This window comes from Papaver somniferum, chromosome 6, assembly GCF_003573695.1.
Source record: "Papaver somniferum cultivar HN1 chromosome 6, ASM357369v1, whole genome shotgun sequence".
Classification (NCBI taxonomy): domain Eukaryota; kingdom Viridiplantae; phylum Streptophyta; class Magnoliopsida; order Ranunculales; family Papaveraceae; genus Papaver; species Papaver somniferum.
The window spans coordinates 20,653,622-20,676,360 of NC_039363.1; the positions used below are offsets into that span (position 1 = coordinate 20,653,622).

The 22,739-nt window shown below is 37.9% G+C and overlaps 2 protein-coding genes and 1 pseudogene across 3 annotated transcripts; 1 reads left to right on the top strand and 2 right to left on the bottom strand.

Annotated features, from left to right (window-relative positions):
- The first annotated feature begins 7,376 nt into the window (after positions 1-7,376).
- LOC113287150 (enoyl-CoA delta isomerase 2, peroxisomal-like) lies at positions 7,377-8,324 on the top strand. The gene has a single exon (XM_026535831.1). It carries the CDS (start codon positions 7,463-7,465, stop codon positions 8,195-8,197), a length of 735 nt encoding a protein of 244 aa, XP_026391616.1. The 5' UTR covers positions 7,377-7,462; the 3' UTR covers positions 8,198-8,324.
- On the bottom strand, positions 8,259-13,697 carry LOC113287149. Of its 2 annotated transcripts, XR_003329759.1 has the most exons (4): positions 13,197-13,697; positions 10,591-11,992; positions 8,991-10,361; positions 8,259-8,374 (listed from the first exon to the last, which is right to left on the bottom strand). XR_003329759.1 is itself a non-coding variant. In XM_026535830.1 (3 exons), the coding sequence occupies exons 1-3, from the start codon at positions 13,609-13,611 to the stop codon at positions 9,251-9,253; spliced, it is 2,928 nt and encodes a 975-aa protein (XP_026391615.1). In that variant the 5' UTR covers positions 13,612-13,697; the 3' UTR covers positions 8,811-9,250. The 2 variants fall into 2 exon arrangements, 1 of the variants encoding a protein (XP_026391615.1); XM_026535830.1 differs by lacking the exon at positions 8,259-8,374 and having other exon boundaries at positions 8,811-10,361.
- Positions 13,698-15,690: 1,993 nt separating this feature from the next.
- LOC113290627 lies at positions 15,691-20,725 on the bottom strand (annotated as a pseudogene).
- Positions 20,726-22,739: the final 2,014 nt, after the last annotated feature.

Consider the following 22,739-nt stretch of genomic DNA (forward strand, 5'->3'; position numbering starts at 1 on the left):
TGGCTTGCTGCAACTCTGTTGCTGCTGCCTTCCTTGGCCTTGCTGTGCACTTTCATCTGCTGTGCAGTATTGCTGCTGCCTTCACCTGCTGTGCAGCACTTGTGCTGCTGCCTTACTTCTCCTGCCAAGCTGCTGTCACTTCTTCCCTTGCAGCTGCTGCTGCTGCCTTCCTGCAGTTCCTGCTGCATTATATATGCTGCCTGCAGCTGCTGCTGTTTTTCTACTGCATTGTTTGCTTCACTTGTGCTGCTGCCCTTCTGCTGTGCAGTCTTACTACTGCTGCTGCCTGCCAAAGCCAGCTGAGCCCAATTCAGTTCATTGTTGTGCACTCAAGACCAAATCTCAATTCAAACTGAAGCCCAATTCAGTCAACTGTGGGCTTAACCAAAGCCCAGTTGTTTAAAGACCAAAAGTTGAAGCCCAGTTCATTAAAAATCAAAGCCCAATTCAACCAACCTGTGGGCTTAATCAAAAGCCTAAGTTTAAAGCCAAAGCCCATTTGCACTTCAAAGACCAAACTGAGCCCAAGCTCAGTTCATTTTATTGTGAACAAACCCATTAGTACTCAAGCCCAATTTAAGCCAAAAGGCTTCTAGCCCAATAGCAATTTAGGAAACCAATTAGCTAAACACTCCAAAACACACCCGATCTCAGTGGATCGACCCGTACTTGCACGAGCTACAACTGACGACCGTGCACTTGCGGTATTACTGTAGGCCCCCGTTATTATTGCTTCATTTTTATACCCTTTTAGAGGCCTACCAATAATCGACCTCTCAGGCATAAAACCAGATTGATTGTCTGTGACGCTTGCCCCCAGTTTTAAGCGATGTTCAATTACTTTCTCCCAAAACATCATCATATGATTTATAAGTTTGATTTCTCTATAATTTGAGCAACTTTAAATATTTTTTTCTTGAATATTGGTACTAAAACTGGATTTCCAGATGGGGCAGGCATCATCCCCGTCCTTGTCCAGTTCTTTTATCCACCTGTAAGCGGTTGGGTTGTTGGCTTCTACTTCACTCGTCTGACACCTTGTTTCCAACACCCGCATGTTCAGCATGATGCGTGCTCAAAGATATGGTCATTGGCTTGATACGAAGCTCAATCTTAAGATTATATGACGTATTAAGAGGGACATTGGACTAGGACCAATAATACACCATCATGGTGCAATACGTGGGTTACATTAACCTAGAGCTAATATCGCGCCATTATGGCGCATTGCTTAGGCTATATCGGCTAAGGGATAATATTGCACCATCATGGTGCGTCACGCCAGTTCGGTGGGTGGCCTAGAACAAAGTACTGTGGCGCATTACGGAGGCTACATTGTCCAATGCCCAATATCCCACCACTAAGGTGCGTCAGGCCAGAGCAGGCTTATGGGCCAGAGATAGGATCAAAACCATCATGGCGCTTTATTCATAGATACATGGCAACGATCATGAATAGTGAAGCAAGCACGTCAAAGTGCTCCCCAACTTCGATTTGTAGAAATGTCAATAAATCGTATATAGGGAGGGTAGTTGCTTGAGGATGCATTTAGCGGAGATGTGCCTAAAGCTTCATAGCTTGGTCTATATGATGCCGAAACATTATTTTGGCACATCGCTTGGTCAAGAGATATTTATGATGCTTAGGCATCAAAGTTGCAGCGTTGCTAACTAGTGATGCACCACCATGGTGCAACACAAAGAAAAGGCCAATAATGCACATTCTTGCTCATTAGTTGTGAAGGACTCAATGGCCTATGATGACTAGGCCTATTACTTGGATTTGGCTTCATAATATGAGTTGGGTTTAGTTGCTTGTCCCCACGTGGATGAACTACGGTCAGTGCTTGATCTCCTCTCCTAAGGGTACGTAGGCAGCCGCAATGAGTTACAACATTGATGGTCTAGCATGTTCTCGCCCATATCATGTAATTTCTAGATGATCAACATATTGGCGTCTCATATCATATGGATCGGCAAGACGATGCAAGAGATGATTGTTTCCATACTTGATGAGGCAAGTTTCATTCCATTTCTCGGATACTCATACTTCATATCAAGTCATTCGACGTAGGTATGCACCAATGACACATTAGGCATGTCCAGGAAAGTAAGTTAACGGAATGCATGTTGGCGGATCTTGCATAAGACATTGACATCACAAGGGATGATACAAGTCAAGTACGTCATGAGCCTGACTGATGCAACCTTGGCACGAGCAAGATTAATGCATGCTTTCAGCAATGCCTAAGATAAGTATGGTAGCTGGAAATGGGCTGAAATGGCTTATGCGCAAGTACAAGGTATGCCTTATGCCTAAAAAAGAATCGGAAACCACTGATGCATGATAATGCACCGGCATTAGCTTTATGGCTTTATACCCTTCGCAGAACAAGGTCAAGTTGGAACGGCGTGGAAGCTGAGTTTTAAGGAAACATGCTTGCAAAAGAAAATGGACATGCATTTTGCGAAGCTAAAAAAGAATCCTTATGACCCGGTTACTAGTATCAGAGTAGTGCATCATGGAGTTATGACCTGCGCGTCATGGCGTGGTTAGGAGAAATTTGTTGGTCTGTCATATTGTTCAAACGGAAAATGTTGTTGAACAACTTGGTTATACAAGTTATCCCTACATCTTCAAGGAATTTCCACACCTCAATAAGGATGTTGTCAGGCTCCAACGCCTTCCCCGCTTTCATCCTCTTTAACACCCTCTTTTACTTCCGATTTTTGATCCTCCAAACAAATCTTTTTTTGGTGTCATCAAAAGAGTCATCTAGCTCAATCGTGGTGTTGTCCTATTTTCTATTGAAAAGCTTGTTGAAGTATTCTCTCCATTTTTTCTTTATTTCGGCGTCCATTTCTGAAAGTCGATTATTCTCATCTTTGACACATATAGCTTGGTTGAAATCTCCCGTCTTCCTCTCATGCAGTTTAGCTATCCTACGGACTATTTATTCTCCCTCCTTTGTATTTTTCTTCTGGTACAAATCTTCATGTACACGAAAAAAAACAAGATGGTAAATTTTCATGACCAATTAAAAGAGCGATCCAAAACTAGAATTCACCTGCTACTATATCATATAAGCATTTCTATGGGATTGTCGACTGTATATTCCAAGGCCAAGTACTATGGTTGGCCATTTTGTTTTGCTAAGAGAGCAAAAAGAGAGCAGCATTGCAACCATTCTAATACTACTATTTCTCTTAGCTAACGTGAATACTCGTTTCTATAGGTAACCCAAAGAAATTATAGTGATTGGACTTCATTATAATGTAGTTATAGCAAAGCAAAATGCATTATCATAGGTTTTTACCTAAGGGACTTAAACTTATTATTCAAGCCAATTTTTGTTTCCGAAACGGGCATTTAAATATAACTTCCTGCAAATTTTTAGGAGGTAATTAGTCTAGTAAAACAGACAAATTCTGTTGGAAAAAAAATCTGGTATGTTAGTTCCTTTACTGTTACCGTGGAGATATGGTTTAGAAGAATGTATGAAGATGAGAAACCAAATTGGGTAAAAATCAAAAGCAGGATTTTGATTTATACTAAGAAATGTGGTATAAGAATGAATGGCACTAGATGGAGCTCCTTATACGACTTACAAGTCTTGAATGCTTTTGGAATACATGAAATCCAAGTTCATAATAATCCGATGAAGGAATATTTTTTCAAATTACCAAATGTCAACCAGGTGTTAGTATGTTGTGATGGTGCTGCAAAAGGAAATCATAGTCAAGATGTATGTGGATTTATTGGTAGAGATAGTTAGTGTGGATTTATTGGTGCAATGTCAGAAGGATTGGGAATTGCACAAATTATTTGGCAGAAGTGATGGCTTTAATCAGTGCTGGAGAGCGGGCAATGAATAATAATTTTATGGAGGTATGTTTCAGCTGTTATTCATTGCATATCTTGAGAATATTTTCGGTTTTGGAAATTCCTTTGTGTCCAAACATTCCTTGGTCTATAAATACCTAAGTTTGCATTTCTAGCAAACTATCCTAAGAGCCAGAAAAACTTCATTCTTGTTGTTTCTGGTGGAGCCATCTATTTGGAGAGGAAAGTATCCTAATTAGGTGAAATCTCTTACGACCACTCGTTTAACGACTTCTGTGGGATCAAGAAGTTCTACGAGTACCTTTGGTGGGAAACTAGATAATTGTAGTGTTATTAGTTTTCGATTGATTTGATTGACTAACGGTTGTTGAAACTTTGATTGCACCTAGTTTGTTTATTCTTGAGAATCTTCTCTTTTGAAATAAGATTCACTCAAACTAGATCAAAGTATCGACTAGATATTTAGAAATGTTTGTAGATTTAAAGACATCTTGTGATAATCCATTGTTAACAGACTCTGTTATGTGTGTGATTGATCACAAGAGATTCAAGTGGTGTTGTTGTAGGTTTTTATTGAAGATCAAAGAAGATTTCTTATTTAGTTCTCATATCTTTGTGTGTGCACAAACCTTGATCGGCTGAGGTCCAACTAGAATCATATTTATTCGATTGATTAGTTTCGTGAGATCGACATCCTTAATATATCACTTTGAGATTTATTTTGATTGAGTACGAATCTAAAGTTGACTACTTTGGTAGTTATTAGATAGATTGATCTAACCAGGCAAAGGAGTTTATTAGATTAAACGGAAGAGGCTTTGCGTATGACTTGATATATCTTTATATTGAAAGAATCAAAAGAGTTGTTACCAAACAGATTTGTTGTTCCTTTACTGTTTGGAACACGGTCCAGTGGAATTGTTCCAGTGCGTACACTCATTGAAGTCGGAAGCGCATGGATACTGACGAAACTAAGTGAACTAGCGGTAGTTGCTTGGTCTCAACTATATGAAGTTGGTGTAGATTTTGTATAGCGGTTTAATTCTGAGAGTATTCAATTCTGGACTAGCTCCCCGGGTTTTTCTGCACTTGCAGTTTTCCTCGTTAACAAAATCTTGCGGTGTCTTTTACTTTTCTAATTTCCGCAATTATAATTGTTATTATAATTAAAAGTAAAATACACAAACGTTAACTCCGTATATACTTGATAGTGATCCTATAGAGTTCGGTTAAGTCCGAACCTATTATCAAGTATCATACTTCGTTGTTGTATTGTCTCGATCTTGTATCCATAGTCAATCACACAGGTTATCTTGTTGTCGTATTGTCTCGATCTCGTATCCATAGACGATCACACGAAGTGTGAACCGATTTGTTGTATTTTCTCGACTCAGTCCATAGACAATCTCTTTTAGTAGAGGACTTATAGGTGGATAAATAAAGATTGTGGTGTATTTGGGTACCCTCGTCTTTTCACCAGGAATTTTGTGTAAATTGGATATCGAGAAGGCATTTGATAATGTGAGATAGAGTTCTTTATTGAGGATTTTAGAGAAGCGGGGTTTTGGTAGGAAGTGGATTTCTTGGATGAAGTGGTGTATATCTACTTCTCATATCTCAGTTCTGGTAAATGGAAGTTCAACTTAGAAATTTAAGCCTTCCAAGGGATTAAGGAAGGGAGATTCACTATCTCCTTTTCTGTGTTTATTGGTGGTTGAAATTCTTTCCTAGATGGTGGATGATGCAGCAATGAGAAATCAACTTCATGGGTTTCAAGTTGTAGATGGGGGTAGTATGATTTCTCATTTTCAATTTGCAGATGATACTTTACTTTTTGAGGATGCCAATGAGGATGAAACTAGGAGATTGCTTCCCATTCTTAACTCTTTTGAGTTACTGATAGGTATGAAGTTGAATTTGGAGAAAAGTACATTGATTAGTATTGGTGCAGATGATGTTGTGGGGTCTCTGGCAATGAAATTGGCATGTAAGGTGGAAAAATTACTAATACTTAGGTTTGCCAATTGGTTCAAAAATAAGTGTACTTCAGTTTGGGAGGAGGTCATTAAGAGAATGGAAGTGAAGTTAGCATCTTCGAAGAAGAAATTTTTATCTAAAGCTGGGAGGTTAGTTTTTATTAGAAGATGTTTGACAATCTTACCTATTTATTTTCTTTCTCTTATTTATTTGTCTGTTAGTGTGGAGCATAAGTTAAATCATTTGATGAGGGGGTTTCTGTGGGATTCAAATGAAGATAGAAGGAAAATGTGTTGGGTGTCATAGATTAAAATTTTCAAGCCAAAAAATTTAGGACGTTTGGGTGTCAAAGATCTAAGATGCACAAGTAAGGCTTTGAAAGCAAAGTGGATTTGGAGGTATGCTAGAGAGAAGAAAGTTTTCTAGAGGAAAGTGGTTCAACAGAAGCTCAATAATAACATTGAGGTTTGTTTACCAACAGATGACAACTCTACTCAAGGGAGAAGTTATTGGAAGGGTATTTTGAAGTCAACAGCTTTTGTGGATGAATATGTAAAGTATAAGCTGAATATTTGGAAGTCAAATAGGTTTTGGATGGATAATTAGACCTCTATTGGTTCTTTCAAGAATAGGTTTCCTACTGGTTCAATTGCTGACATGGTGGAGAATGGTAGATTGTACTGTAATTTCAGAAGAAGGTTTTATCATCATGAACAGATGGAATTGGATATGTTATGTAATGAGCTGGGGACAGTTCATGGATTAGTGGAGGAAGATGACAATGTGGAAATTATGGATGATTTTACAGTTAAGAAATGTTATGAGAAGCTGGTGCAGGATGATACAGTATGTGACTTCAACAAATTCTTACGGAAAAATGGAATCCCTCCAAAGGTTAGTTTTATGTTTTGGGCTACTTTCCATAATTCTCTTCCTACTCTATCCATGCTTAAACATAAAGGGATTGATATTCAAGATGAAAAATACCCATTCTGCAAGAGGAAACATCAAGAAGAGGAAACATCAAATCATTTTTTTCTTGTTCTTATGCTTTTGAGGTTTTGTCTCATTTTATTAAGTCTTTCAGAATTTCTTGGAATTTTTTAAATACTGTAAAAGGCAATTTTGAAGCTTGGAAAATGAACAATATAAAAAGAAGATGTAAAGAAGTTTGGTGGAATTTGATTTGGCATTTGTGGAATTGGAAAAACAAAAGAGTATTTGGAGGAAGAGCAATGACAATGTATGAATTTATCATGCATATCAAGCAATCTATTATTCTTTGGCTTAGTGAAAGGGATGTTTTTAAGGTGTTGCTATTAATCAAATTTTGTTTCAATGGCAAATAGTGTTGCATGTGTGATGCTGTGAACTGTTTTCCCCTTCTCTTTGTAAATATTTTTCCTTTTTAATATAACATTCCCCTTTCAAGAAAAGAAAAAAAAAAAAAAAAAAAAGGTTAACTGGACCAGGTCAACAGAGGCAAGCTGAAACTTTAATATATGATTAGTTGATTTTAATAGTAAATAAATAAATTTAATACATGTTGCACATGAGTGGTCGAGATGTTCTTGAATGGAAAGCAATATATGTGGTCCTCTCCTCTCTGTGTAATTCACAAGATCAATTTCTCAGCAGCACAATGTGCAGTTTAGAGAAGAGTGGTAACATTTTCACTCTCACCTTAACCGGCGAAGACGATGAACACCGGTTAAGTCCAACGCTAATCGAATCAATCCACATTGCTCTCAAACAAATTCGTACTAATGCAAAACCTGGTTCAGTTTTGATCACAACAGCACAAGGAAAATTCTTTTCCAACGGTTTTGATTTGAAGTATGCTGCATCTACAGGATCTGCCACCAGGTCGGACAATCAGTCTGGTGGGGTGTTTGGCGGTTTCAAATTCGTCGTTGCCGAACTTTTATCGCTTCCGATGCCTACTGTAGCCGCAGTTTCTGGTCATGCTGCCGGAGCTGGATTCTTTCTTGCATTGAGCCATGACTATGTATTGATGAGGAAAGACAGGGGGGTTTTGTATATGAGTGAGCTGAATATTGGGCTAAATTTTCCTGATTTTTATATGGCTTTAGTGAAATCAAAGATTCCGTCTTCCAGGGTTCGAAGAGATGTTTTACTTCAATGTATGAAAATTAGGGCAGATAAGGCTGTGGAAATGGGGATAGTTGATTTTGCTTATGATACTGCCGAGGAAACAAAAGAAGCTGCTTTGAAATTGGCAGTGAAATTGGGATCCAACAAATGGAACGGTGAAGTCTACGCTGATATTCGGATGAACTCATTTCCTGAAATTTGTAGATTGTTAGGGTTTGTTGCCGATTTCAAATCCGTTGTACCATTCAAGTCAAAGTTCTGAACTAGTCTTCAATTCATATTATGATAATGACATTCATCCAAACTAAATTGCTATTTCGAAGATCTGAAGCATCTGGATACACATCATGTAGTGTGCAATTTATCAATACTAACAAAGGTTTCAGAGACGATTGAATGCTTGAAACGGTGCACCCTACGATGACTTTCATCCCTCTGGCTGTTCAATTCAAATTCACAAGTTGTGGGCTCAGCCAAATCTTGTTTATCATTAGAAGAAACTACAGGAAGAACGATACTTAGTTTTAAAGTCGACGATTCAAGAACGTTTTCCGACTATCCTATCATGTAAACCATAAAAAAATAAATAATCCATAATAACATAAATATGACTAAAAATGATCAAGCCAAACCAGAAATTTGGTGTTATATACCAACTTAAGCATTGCATAAAGCAGGCAGCGCACTGGTTGGAGGAAGATTGATCTTTGGTTAACTAGAATGCACGCCAAAAATCCCAGAATTCGTTAAACCCTGTTCCTAAAATGCTTCCACGTTTCATTTGTGCAAAGATTTCCAACAAATCTTAGGCTAGTATTCTGTATTTCTGCTCCAATAGTTTCGCAGAAACTAGGTTTGCAGGATTCATATTAGGCTAGGCAACACAGCAAGGAAATACAAGTTCAACGTGATAATCTTTCACAACTCCAAAATCCGGAACCAAGAAACAGATAACCTTTTTTCTTTTAATCGTGCACTTTACAGAGAGAAATCAATGCTATGTTTCCTTATTTACGCAGAAAAGCAATTGTAAAAGAAGCACAAAAACTTCTTACCTCTTTCATGGATTCAGAACATGACTCCAGAAGAAAAGGCTAAATGAACTTTCAAGTTGAACGAACATGTGTGGTGATAGTTGGTGAATGGTGATCCTTTCAAGTTCAAATATTCCATGAACCTCTGCAGGCAACTGGAGAAGCAAAAATCGACCCACTTTACTTGCTTATTCAAATAATACCAAAACTCTGCTACATTCATTTGATCCCTATATGAGAGCATTGACATGTCTCAGTCTCTCTCCAGAATACCAGCTTTGCTATTTCCTGTCCGACTTCTGCAAGGTCCCTAGTATGCTATGTATCAGCTTTCCCTTGTCATTTTCAGCTTTGTCTTCAACAAAAGTAAAACTCTTTCGAGCCTTTGAAGATCGTCCAAAACCTGTCTCGATATCTGAATCTGTAATCCTTGCATCATTTCTAGAACCACCTACATCGTTCCCCTCCTTGCCAGTGTAATATGTATCAAGAATCTGAATTAGTGCACCGTCTTTGTAATTTCCTCCCTTCTTCTGTAGTCCCTCTTGCAAATCTTTTCTGGTCAACTCTGAATCAGAATCTGAGAACTCTGTGTCCGATAAATCATAATCACAGTTATAAACTCCAGAACCAGACATCTCAAGCTTCTTTTTCCTGTTGTAATCTGAATCTATTGTAACATTTCCATCAGATTTTGTGTTACAAACAGGCCCAAGTTCCTCCCATGCAGAACTGTTATCACCATTTCCAACGGAATTAGACAAGTTAACATCTTTAGTATCGTTATTGCCAATGTTGTTATCCTGATGACATATTTTTTCCACACTGAAATCACGGGGTAATTTTTCAGAAGGTACAATCAAAGCCCCCTCTATTCTCACCCCTGGAATGCTTTGCATCAGCGATGCTAATTTAGAGTGTCCAAGCACTTGATACTTCAGAGAATATCCATACTTCTCGCGAAACAAATCTTGGATGGAGCCAATACTGAATCCTTCTGGATGTTTCTCCAAAATCTCAGCCACAAGCTTCTGGCAGTCTTTCTGCATCTGGTCTGCTTTCTTCTGATAAGGTGTTAGCATCTGCTTTGCTAATTTACCATAATTCACACCCTTCTCCGTGTGGTCCGAATGTTCTTTCTCTCCTTCAGGAGGCAAGTTGCGCTGCGAAACTGATTTGGCGGAAAGAATAGCCCTTAATCCATTTGTATCGTGGCTAGGAGGTAAGCGTGGATGAATGACATTGGAAGGAGAAGATTGGGTTTGGGTAGAGTAGTGTTTCAGCCACCTCTTCTCAACAATTAGTAGATGTGTTAAGTGAGTGAGGGCAGCCCCAGAGAGAGTCTTAAGAACTGCAGGTCCCTTCTTTTGTAGCTCCTCCGCAATCTGTAATCTGAGGCAGACAACAATAACACAAACATTATGAACAATTTTGAATCTCTATTAGTCAACCAAAATAAATAAATAAACCATATCTATGCTGAAATTCATAAACCTAAGCATTGTTTCATATTTCTTTCTGTTGAGACGTCCAGATATAACGACATAAAAGAGTGTCTTCCAAGTGATGAACAACCTAGAAATCAGCAGAATAGATAGAAGGAATACAAGAAGCAAGATACCTGGTCATTGTCATTGATTTCTTAATGAGGGATGCACCTTTTTGTGAGCGCAGAAACATTTTGATCTCATCCCAAAAAGAACTCTTGGAGAATAGTTCATGGCATTCAGCTTGAATATTTTTCGGGGTCTCATCTTTGCCAGATTTATCATCAGCATGATCAGTATTTCTGGCTACGGTTTCATGGTTTTCAGCTTGAATATTTGATGGGACAACGCCAGATTTTCCATTAGCATGATCAGTAGTTGTGGACAATGTTTCATGGTTTTCAGCTTTGCCCTTTTTCTCGCTCTCGTCTTCGCCAGATTTGTTGTTTGATTGATCAGCTTGAGGACCATGTATCAAGATTTTAAACCAGTTTACAATCTTGCCAAAGATTCCCGGTTTTTTATCATCATCTGCAGAAGTTTCTGTATCTGATGGACTAAGATGGTCACTCCTTGATTCCAAAGAATCCACTTTCGGTGTTATTTTACAAACATCAGAAGTTGCAGAAGATTTTTCAGCAGGATTAGAAATATTCTCCTTTGAATGACGTAGCTTTAACCCCTTTTTCACAGAATTTGAGCTACTCAAAGGTGCATCTGAACCAATTTCATCAGCAGATATTGAGGGAAGCTCCTTTTGTGGATCCACTAACTGTAATTTTAGTTTCTCAGAATCATCTGCAGTCGTATCACCTTCACTCCCACTTAAATCTGCGGAGCCATTCTGATAACTCTCATTCTTACTCGTCTCCAGCCCCCTTGGCGAGTTCACATTGTGGTCGACCAACGTAGCAACTTTTGGCCGAACGCTATGGATAATAATCGTGCCATCCTTTGTTTTCCTTAGTTTCAGAAGATCTGGCAGAGACATAAGCAAGTTAGAGAACTTCTTATGTCCGAAGAAGTCTTTATCCACAGAAACTTGGCTTCTCAGCTCGTTGCAGAGCAATGAAATCTCAACTCCATTGGCATGTGAGTCCACTATTCGGCAAATCTTGTCTGTTATAGCCTCAGGCAGTGTAGGGGGGTCAGCATCTGATTTAGGGTCTGCACATTTCTCAAGCTTTGAGCAAGAAGGTTTCTCAGTGTCCGGAAATGGATCCTCTAAGACACCCTTATAGTGCCCATACCAAGAATACGTACCATCAGGAGGCTGGTTAAAGTGCCTCCCAGTAAGTTTTTCCCCTCTAACCAGACCGTTCCAGCACCAAATGATACTTGCAGCACTGCAAAGAACATCTGAAGGAGTATCATTGCAGGCCAATAATACATTGTAGTTACTCATTCTTAGCCGATTTAAAACATTTGAGAAGTCCCGGTCTCCCGAAATTAAAAGGAGATGTGCTGGTGGGGGGTTTTGTGACACCCAATAGACAAGATCAACAAGAAGTGATTGGTCAGCATTGTTCTTTCCACCTGTACCAGGAAGAGATCATGTAAAGGAGTCAAATCACCTACGAACGTTTTAACACCTTACAGCAAAAGATTAAGAAGCAGAGTAAATAGCCTAAAAGGCTAAGACTCTAGAACTATTATATGTACTATAGTAGGTAGAAAACGGAATGCCAGTCCTGGGTGTTAACTATTTAGCCTTCAAATGAAGATTGCAATTGCTGATAGCTCCTCCATTAATCTTTTGGTTTCTCATAACTGATAAAAATGGATTATCAACTAATTCCCTGATCATTTAATAATAGATGTTACACTTGCTAAAGAATAGAATATGGACAAAACACAAATAGATTTCCTCTTCTGCATCAGTCGAATGAATTTATTACAGATGAACACAAGTAAGCAGGAAAGAAGAGAAACTCAAGCAAATCTGAAATATCAACTTTTATAGGTGTTCTTATTCATAAAAAATGTGACCATTTTGTCAACTTCTATGCACTAAGTAATATCCAGCCAGACATGACACCAGAATTAAAAACCAATCCAGGAGCATGCCATCTAGTCATAATCTTGGCAGGTGTGTATTGGTAGCACCCAAGCATGACCAAAGTTTAGAACACTAACTTCTCCCACTATGGCTTAAAAACACAGGCAAGTCTAATATTGGCACACACCAAATGCTCCCAATTCTCAAGAACATCGACTAGTTTGAAGAAACAACGTTACCCAGACCTATTTAACAGGGGTTACCATACATTTAATTAGATCACCCGCTACAAAAAAACAAAGTTTGCATATTTCTTAGACATGAATGGTAGTTACTAAATTCATAAGTGTATAAGCAGAAAGGTTAACATCCCTTTATATACGAGGAGCAGAACAGACGCTGCAAATTCAATCGAAACAAACTTTTGTGCAAACTACCACCAAACACAAAACCTTCCAGCAGAAGCTGGAATGTAATTGCTATTGCAGCTTAAAGCAGCAAGATAAATCGATCGCCCTGTGTCTATAGTGTCAAAAATTAGTACATACTTAAGTCACTGGATGTGTGTCCTATCAAGTATGATTTGCTGGGCATGTAGAGCCAAATTTTACACAAATTGCTAATATATTCAAGGGGATCACTTAGCAGCGTTTTCATGTCATGTTAGTTGAAACCATTAGCAAAAAGATATCATTTATGATCAGAAACCAAATTATGAGAAAAAAAACTACAAATACTCACAAGGAACATGATATAGGGAAATTCCAGTAGCAGAAAGAGACTCTTGATTTGCCCTGGATAACTGCAAAACATCACCAAATGCCGTAATAGAAACAGGCCCTTTGATCCCATTTGTTCTTAGAGCAGAAGTGATCCTTTGTGCTACTTTAGTAACATTAACTCCATTAGGAATTTGACAATTCTCAAAATCCCACCATACTGATACCCTTACAGTTTTTCTTTGTTCTTCGTGATTCTTCCACAACATCCTTCTTTCTTCAGATGATGAAGACGAAGAGGAAGAAGGAGGAGAGTCATAGCTTGGAGATGATGAGAAATGAGAAACACCTCTTCTCAGCGAAGACAATAAATGAGAAGATGAGGAAGAAGAAGATGTGGCGAAAATGAAAATGGATCTTGGGTTTAGAGTTCTCATGCTGATTTCAAACGAGGGTTTTGGTTTGATGGGAGATTTGGAGGTGAATTTTGGGAGAGATTTGATTTTCCTCCATAGGGTTTTAGTGGAAGAAGAAGGCGGATGAATTGAAGAGAGAAGGGCTTAAACCCTATTAAAACCTTACTGATTTACACGTACGGAAGTCACGTGTGGTACTTTGCTCCGCAGCACAACACCGGTCACCCGGAAACCAATGATTCATGATCGTCCGATTATGGCATTCACCCTTCAAACTGGTTGGAACTTTTCATGGCCACGAAACTTTCCTTTAAATGAGCTTTTTTATTTTTCTCATTAATATGGAAAAACTGGTGCTTGGCGAAATGCTGGCCAAGAACACAATAGAAACTTTGAATTGAGTTTTCTATCTAACAATTACATGCCCATTTTGATCCCTGTGGTTATATAAGCTCTTATGACAATTGTGACTCTCTTACTCTAAAAAAAACCTTATCATAGTGGCGGCAAAGTTTATTAGAGGAGCGGCATTCTAATAGGACAAAAAGAATCATTACATGATCATTCAAGATATCCCTTATCCAAAAAAATTGGAAATGATAAATTAACCATCATAATTGATAACATAGATTAGTAATGATAATCAAGTTTAATGTTAATGATTAATTTCACTTATATTAACTCAAAATAAAAACAAAAAAAAAATCAAATTTTAGAGTTTAAAAAAAGAAGTTTGGAGATGGTAGAGAAGTTTCAACGCAAAGTGAAGGTCAATCTCAATCTCAATCAATTGAAGAAATTAACCAACAAAGTGAAAACCCAATGCCTGAAAATGACCAGGTATACTTCTAAATTAGTCCCAACTAGCTTTTTGTTGCTCAAATACGTAAAAATATTCAATTTCTTACATTTTCAGAGCTAATTACGGTTGGCATTTTGCTCGTAACCAACCGTAATTCATAGTTACGGTTCGTAAAAGATGAACTACCAACCGTAGCTGGTTAAATTTGGGGAAAACCCAATTGTAAAACGGTTACGGTTGGTAACCAAATGCTATATACCAACCGTAACTGAGTTACGGTTGGTAAACTAAAATGGTTACCAACCGTAACTGAATAAAATTCTCAAATACAAGAACATATGGTTGGTAGTTGAACTATTACCAACCGTAACAACATCAAAATATCCAGTTACGGTTCGTCATAAAGTTAAAATCAACCGTAACTCACATAAACCCAGAAACTTTCATCTAAAATCCTAATTTTTGATAGAAATTAAACTTAAATCGAACAAGATAAACTAAACCCTAATTGGATTTTTCAAAACATACTTCATATAAGCCATTACACTACACTTGATTAATTTTCGAATCGTCGATTAATCGAAGACGATGAAATTATGAGTTCTAATGGAGGTTATGGTTGATGGGAGGAGGAGAAGAGAAGAAAAAAAAAACAAATTTTCAATTTAGTTTTGATTTAGGTTAAAAAATGGGGAGGGTAACCTAGTCAATTTACATCCCTTTAGGACATCCCTAAGAGCAACTGCAGTGGTGCGATCAAAACCAAAGATCAAAGATCAAAAAAAAGACCAAAGTTTGGGTTTAGTCCGTGTTGTGACGCAACGGTACATGATTAAAATTTCGTCAGGCGGACTTTAAAAGTCCGCCCCATTAAAATTTCATCAGGCGGACTTTAAAAGTCCGTCCCATTCTTTGTAACTTTCATCAGGCGGACTTTAAAAGTCCGCCTCATTCTTTTTTTTTTTTTATTTAATTTGAATTTTCATCGGGCGTAATTTAAATCTCCGCCTGTTAACAAGCGTACTTTAAATTTACGCCCAGCAACAAGCGTACTTTAAATTTACGCCCGACTATATTAGAATTTGGGATTTGGTCGCGACCATATTTGGTCTGGAATTTGATCTTTGGTTGGGATTTGATCTTTACTCCGTCCCACTGTGTTACGATCTCATCCCAAATTTTTGGTTATACTCGCCCACTGTGGATGCTCTAACCAACTAAAGAGACATTACTATCACACTGCCGCCCCTCTAATAAAACATGACGCCCAATAATAAGCTTGCCAAAAAAAGCACCATTCTTACTATTTTTCACGTGTCCAAAGTATGGTACGAACAACCTTGCTCCTGTCATTCCTAACATTTTTGCCAACCAATGTGGCCCTCCTTAGAGCCTTGATAATTGGTTCAGAATCTGTACCAATATCTACATCCATAAGACCATAAGCCTTGAATCATTTGTAGAACAGCCTAAATGCTGGGGTTTTTTCAACCTAGCTTGACCACTCTTCTTGACAGTGTGCAACGAACCAAGAACCTCTTGGTCATTTCCTCCCTTCTTTTGCAGTCTCGCTTGCAAATCTTTACTGGCTGCTTCTGAATCTGAAAACTTTGCGTCGGAGAAATCAGAATCAGGGTCTGGCTTCTCAAGAATTGTTCTGCTATTGTGATCAGTGTCTTCTGCACCATTTCCATTTGACTTCGTCTTACATATAGGCCCAAGTTCCTCCCATACAGAATCATCATCTCCATTTCTTACAGAATCAGATGCGCCGCTATCTGTATTATTGTAATTGTCGTTGTTATTCGAGTTACCTAGCTTTTCCACGTCAAAATCACGAGGTCCAGAAGGTACAATAAAATCCCCCTCTACTCTCACTCCAGGAATGGTTTGCATCAGAGATGCTAGTTCACTGTGTCCAAGCATTTGATACTTCAGAGAATGTCCATACCTCTCGAAAAACAAATGTTTAATACAATCCATGCTAAATCCTTCTGGATGTTTCTCCAGAACCCCGCCCACAAGCTTCTGACAGTCCATTAGCATCTGCCTTGCAGATTTATCAGAATCCACGCCCCTCTCTGTCTGATTCAGGTGTTCTTTCTCTCCTTCGTGAAATGATAATCTCGGCAAGTTGCCCTGAGAAGATTTCTTGGCGGAAACAATAGCACTTAACATGTTAGTACTGTGGTTAGAAGATAACCGCAGGTTAGTTTTCCTATTATGTTCAGAATCTTCCGCATCAGTTCTATCAGAATTTTTGTTACAAACAGGCCCAAGTTCCTCCTATACAGAATCATCATCTCCATTTTCTTTCTCTCCTCCATGAACTGATAACCTTGGCAAGTTTCCAGGAGAAGATGAATTCATGTTACAAACAGGCCCAAGTTCCTCCCATACAGAATCATCATCTCCATTTTCTACCGAATCAGATATGTCGATATCTTTATTACTGTTGTCGTTGTTATCCGAGTTACCTAACTTTTCCACACTGAAATCACAAGATAATTTTCCAGAAGGTACAACAAAAGTTCCCTCCACTCTCACCCCAGGTATAGACCGTATTAGAGATGATAGGTTAGAGTGCCCAAGAATTTGATGCTCCAGAGAATATCCATATTTCTGGAGAAACAAACCCTTGATGACACTCATATTGAATGTTTCCGGATGTTTCTCCAAAATTTCGGTTACAAGCTTCTGACAGTCCCCTAGCATCTGCCTTGCTGATTTATCAATATCCACGCCCCACTCCGTGTGGTTCGGATGTTCTATCTCTCCTTCTTGAGCTGATAATCTCTGGAAGTTTCCCTGAGAAGATGACTTGGCGGATACGATAGTGCTTAACCTGTTAGTACTGTGGTTAGAAGATAACTGCAGGTTTGTTTTCATATCTTGATCAGAATATTTTGTATCATTTCTATCAGAATTCGTGTTGCAAACAGGCCCAAGTTCCTCCCATGCAGTATCAACATCTCCATTTTCTTTCTCTCCTCCATGAATTGATAATCTCGGCAAGCTTCCCTGAGAAGATGACTTAGGGGAGACGATAGCACTTAACCCATTTATACCATGATGAGGTGATAACTGCGAATGAATGACTCTGAAAGGAAAAGTTTGGGAAGAACAATGTTCTATCCATTTCTTCTTGGAAATTAATAGATATATCAAGTGACTGAGAGCGGTGACAGAGAGAGTTCTAAGAACCTCAGGTCCCTTCTCTTTTAGCTCTTCCGCAATTTGTAACCTGAAGCAGACAACAATAAACACAAAGAATAGTTCAAAACCATATAGTGAAATATATAAATCTGAGAAAGGCTTCATATTTTTGTTCCGTGAAAGCTGGAAAGTTCATGTTTCTTCAAAGGCAATGGAATATTGACTATAAAAACTTCTGAATGAAAAATGGATGAAAGAGGAGATTAATGTAAAACTATCATCTGATTAATAGTTTTATACATCTACAAAATCTACCACGCAAACACATTGCTTGGATGTAACTGGCAATAACTGGAATCCTGCAGTGCTGTCTGTGGACAAACCTAAGATCTTACAAGTTACAAACACTGCCTAAACGGAAACCAGAACCAGAGTAAAACACTAGGTGAAATTCTTAAAAACAGAACCAGAATTCCCAATGGAGTCAATATATTATAGGAATGGGCACACTTGTATAGATATTTTCATAATATATTACACCTAAACCAATTTTTAATACAGTCGGGTACTTATATTTAGCCTAGATATTTACCGCAGGTTCACATTATTTAAATTTAAACTGAGACGATCAAAGACACTAGCTCCAAATAGAAAATGCGTGACTAATAATACAGCCGGAATGGAATATTTTATGTTACTAAAGTCACTTCGCCGGTGCGTTGGATCTAGGCAGCCTTGTGAGTTAATTGCAGGAGTTAGCATAGCATTGTAACATATCCCTGCCATTGCAGGACTTGGACATAGTATAGTACAATAGATGACTACTCTATGCACAAGATCAGTAGCATCATGTCCCTACATTGTTTTCTTATATCCATTACACCTGCAATGTTAAAAGATCCCAAAAATAATCATCTTATGTAAGATACTTCCACAAATGTCTCATCCACTCATGAATGATAATTTCATCCATAATATTCAGAAATAAGTTATCATTCTAATTGAGTCCAAAGCCTAAAGCTAAAAGACCTAATATGATCCTGCTACTTCAGGTTTGGGATGAGAATGTGATAACTAGCAAATACTATCATAGGTTGTCATGCGTTGGCTAGCCAATAAGGGTAGTGGTTCTCATGATGCCATCATAGGCTAGGTATTCATGCATTGTGCCGTACTCCCATTAACTGTCATTTTTGGCGTATCATGTTGAATAAACGCCATGGAAACCAAAATCAGTGAGAGAGAAAGAATGTATTATAAGAACAAAACAGGAATCAGCAGCAAAACGGTCAGCAGCTCACAGAAATCAAAAGGATTATTACAAAATAAAGTACCTGATCATTGCTTGCTTAATGAGGGACCTCCCTTTTTGTGAGCACAGAAATACTTCAATCTCTTCCCAAAACAAACTAGTGGAGAAAATTTCATGATATCCAGCTTGAATATTTTTCGCGGTCACATCTTTGCTAGATTTTTCATTAGCCAGGTCAGAATTTGTGGACAGTGTTTCACACTTTTCAGCTTGAATAGTTGTTACTGCTTTCCTATATTGTTCAATAGCATAATCAGTACTTGTGGACAATATTTCATGGCTTCCAGCTTTTCCCTTTATCTCGCCTTTGTCTTCAGTAGCTTTTCTGTTAGATTGATCAGCTTGGGGACCAGTTATCCAAACTCTGAACCAGTTTACAATCTTGCCAAAGAAACCAGAATAGTTATCAACACATACAGAACTCTCTGCATTTTCCCCTTTTAGGTCTGTGGTGCTATTTTGATACCTCTCATTCTTATCTGTCTCCAACCCCTTTGGCAAGCTCGACTCATGGTCGACGAAAGTAGCAGCTTTTGGCCGGGCGCGATGAACAAAAATCTTGCTATCATTAGCTCTAATGAGTTTCAATTGATCTGACATAGACATAAGTAACTTAGAAAACTTTTTATGCCCGTAGAAGTCTTTATCCACATACACCAGGCTTCTCAGGTTGCAAATTTAGATTTCATTGGCATGTAAGTCCACTATTTGACAAATCTTGCTTGTTAAATCCTCGGGAACTGGACGGAGATGACCATTTGTATTAAAATCTGCAACATTCTGCGAAGTTGTCTGTGTCTCCAGAAATGGATCCTCCAAGGATCCTTGTACTGCCCGTACAAAGAAGAAAAACCAACGGGAGGCTGGTTAAAGCGCATCCCAGTAAGTTTTTCCCCACTAACCAGACCGTTCCAGCACCACGTGATACTCGCAGAACTGCGAAGAACATCTGGAGGATTACCCTGACTTGCCAGTAATACATTGTAATTGCTCATTCTTAGACGATTTAAAACATCAGCAAAGTCTCGGTTTCTCGATATTAAAAGGACATGTGCTGGTGGGGGGTTCTGTGACACCCAATAGACAAGATCAACAAGAAGTGATCTGTCAGCATTGTTCTTTCCATCTGTACCAGGAGCCGATCACACACGGATAGCAAAACATAAGCAACAATGAAACAAGAAAAGACGCTAAATGCCTAAGAGTAAGTGCAATGAAATGCAGGCCAAATTCCAACACTGTCATGGGTATTAATCAGATTACCATTCATGATAACAATTTCATTTGGTATTAATCAGAAATGGAAATTGTGAAAATAAACTACCACTAGTACTCACGTGGAACATGATAAAGGGATATTCCAGTAGAAGAAAGAGCTTCTTGATTAGCCCTAGATAGTTGATAACATCACCAAATGCCGTAATCGAAACTGGTCCTTCGATCCCATTGATTCTAAGAGCAGAAGTAATCCTGTGTGCTATTTTAGCAACATTAACTCCATTAGGAACTTGACAATTCTCAAAATCCCACCAAACTGATGCCTTTACGTTTCTTCTTTCTTCTTCTTGATTTGTCCTCGAAGAAGAAGAAGAGGGAGAATGTACAGTAGAATGAGAATCGGAGATTGAAGATTGGGACGAAGAGAAATGAGAAACTCTTGTATAAATTGAAGAGAGACAATGAGAAGTGGGGAAAATGAAAATGGTTTTTGGTTTTAGGGATTTCATAGTGTGATAGAAGTGGTTTCAAGTTAGGGTTTAATTAGTTGGGGAGATTTGCAGGTGAAAATTGGAGGTTTAATTTGAGAGAGATTTCCCCCAAGGGTTTTGGGGAAGACGAAACTCATGAAGAAAAAGCTTAAACCCCGTACAATATCACACATGCTGAAATCACATGGACCTGGAAAACCCAGAATACTGTACAAGTGTGCATTCTCCTGGTTGAAGTGGTAGATAGAAACCAAAAGTTACCCAAAACTCGGAGTCCAAATCTGTTCACACTCTTTTAAAGTGTATATATTTTTTTTTTCAGGTTGAAGTGGTAGATAGAAACCAAAAATTACACAAAACTCGGAGTCCAAATCCGTTCACACTCTTTTAAAGTGTATATATTTTTTTTCAGATTGGTTGATTATTTAATGATGGTTCCATTATCTTTGATGTATAGAATCACGACAAATAACTCCCTAAATTAAATCAAGGGTAAAAATTAAAATGTGAAATATACACTCGTTAAGAAGTGTGTACGAATTCGCATTCGAAAACTCGTCGTGGTGATATAACTATGTGGCGTTTGATAAGAGGAACGTGCACGAAAATTTTATCTTCAGTTTCGTTGTCGTTCAGACTCTAAATTAAAATGTGAAATATACACTCATTAAGGAGTGTGTACGAATTCGCACTCGAAAACTCGCCGTGGTGATATAACTGTGTGGCGTTTGATAAGAGGAACGTGCACCAGAATATTATCTTCAGTTTCGTTGTCGTTCAGACTCTAAAAAAAATCATTCTAAATCTTATAAGATAGTGTCCGAATAAAATTATGAATCCTCCTTTTTTTTATTTTAATATTAATAATTAGTTGCCTTCAACCTAATAAATTTTTGGTTCGAACATCATTAGGGCATCGATATAGAAATATACTAGAAGTTTTTCAAACTTTGAAGACTGAATGGAAATCCAAAAGGTCAATAAGGCGATGGACTTTGTAACTAATGCAGCTTGATTTGGCGAGAATTTGTTTATAATATTTGTCAACTTGCAGGTGCAACATATACCGTGAAAGAGCTCTGGAAGTATGGATGAATAAAATATTTATAGCATTGTATTATATCCGTTGAATACGGTGTCACTGTAGTATAATGGTAATGTCACTGTAGTATAATTGTAAAGTCACTGGTGATGGTACCAGCGATTCGAGTTCGAAACTCACCAGCACCGAATTTTTTACCCATCAATAAAATATATATATCCGTTGGAGTTTGTTTGTTTATTTTCACTTTTATTTTTATTTATATTTTTGTGCTCAAAGAAAGAACAGATTTGTGAAGAAAGGGTATAAAGATTTTTTTTATAGGAAAATGTAATTCGTTACTTCAATAGAGTTTACAGAGACTCACAAAGGAAATGGGGAACATAATTGTCTCATTGCCCTGTTACATTATGTTTCCTACTGAATTTTGCTGCCTGATTACATTTTCCATTGATATTTTTACGAATATATTGAAATCTAAATAGGAGAATAAGTCTGTGAGTGACAGACAATCATCTAAGATAGTTCCATTAAACCAACTAATCTCGTTAGAACTTTTTGCAAATAAGAAATAACATTATTAGCATTCAATTTAATATAGATTTTGGAGAGACCAAGTTTTCTACTCCATTTTTACGACTTCAAGAAATGATGTGCTTTCTACTACCTACGCTTCTCTAACTACACATGATATTGTTTTGAAGATCCTGTAGTTTCCTGCGGTGTCATTTATGATCAAGCCAATGCCAAATTTATGTCTATGAGAGTTAAACGATGCATCACAATGAATGATCAAGCAATCAGGAGGCAGCTCATCCCTTAATTCTTTAACAACACTATGAGAAACATGTGAAACGGTAATAGAATTTTTTGATGCCAATATATTGTGAATTATGTATGCATTTTCATAACCTGGATGGCTACTGTTAAGTGATTCACTTCTTTGTCCTGAAAAATATTGCAACACCTTTCCCTCCATATACTCCATGCAATACATAAGAGAAAACTTAATTGATTTTTAAAACCATTACCCGTGAGCCAATTGCTTAGCCAATCATGATTAGAGATATCAGAGTTGGAATATCTAAGGACTAACTTTCCATAAGGAACAAGCGAGCACACAAGTTT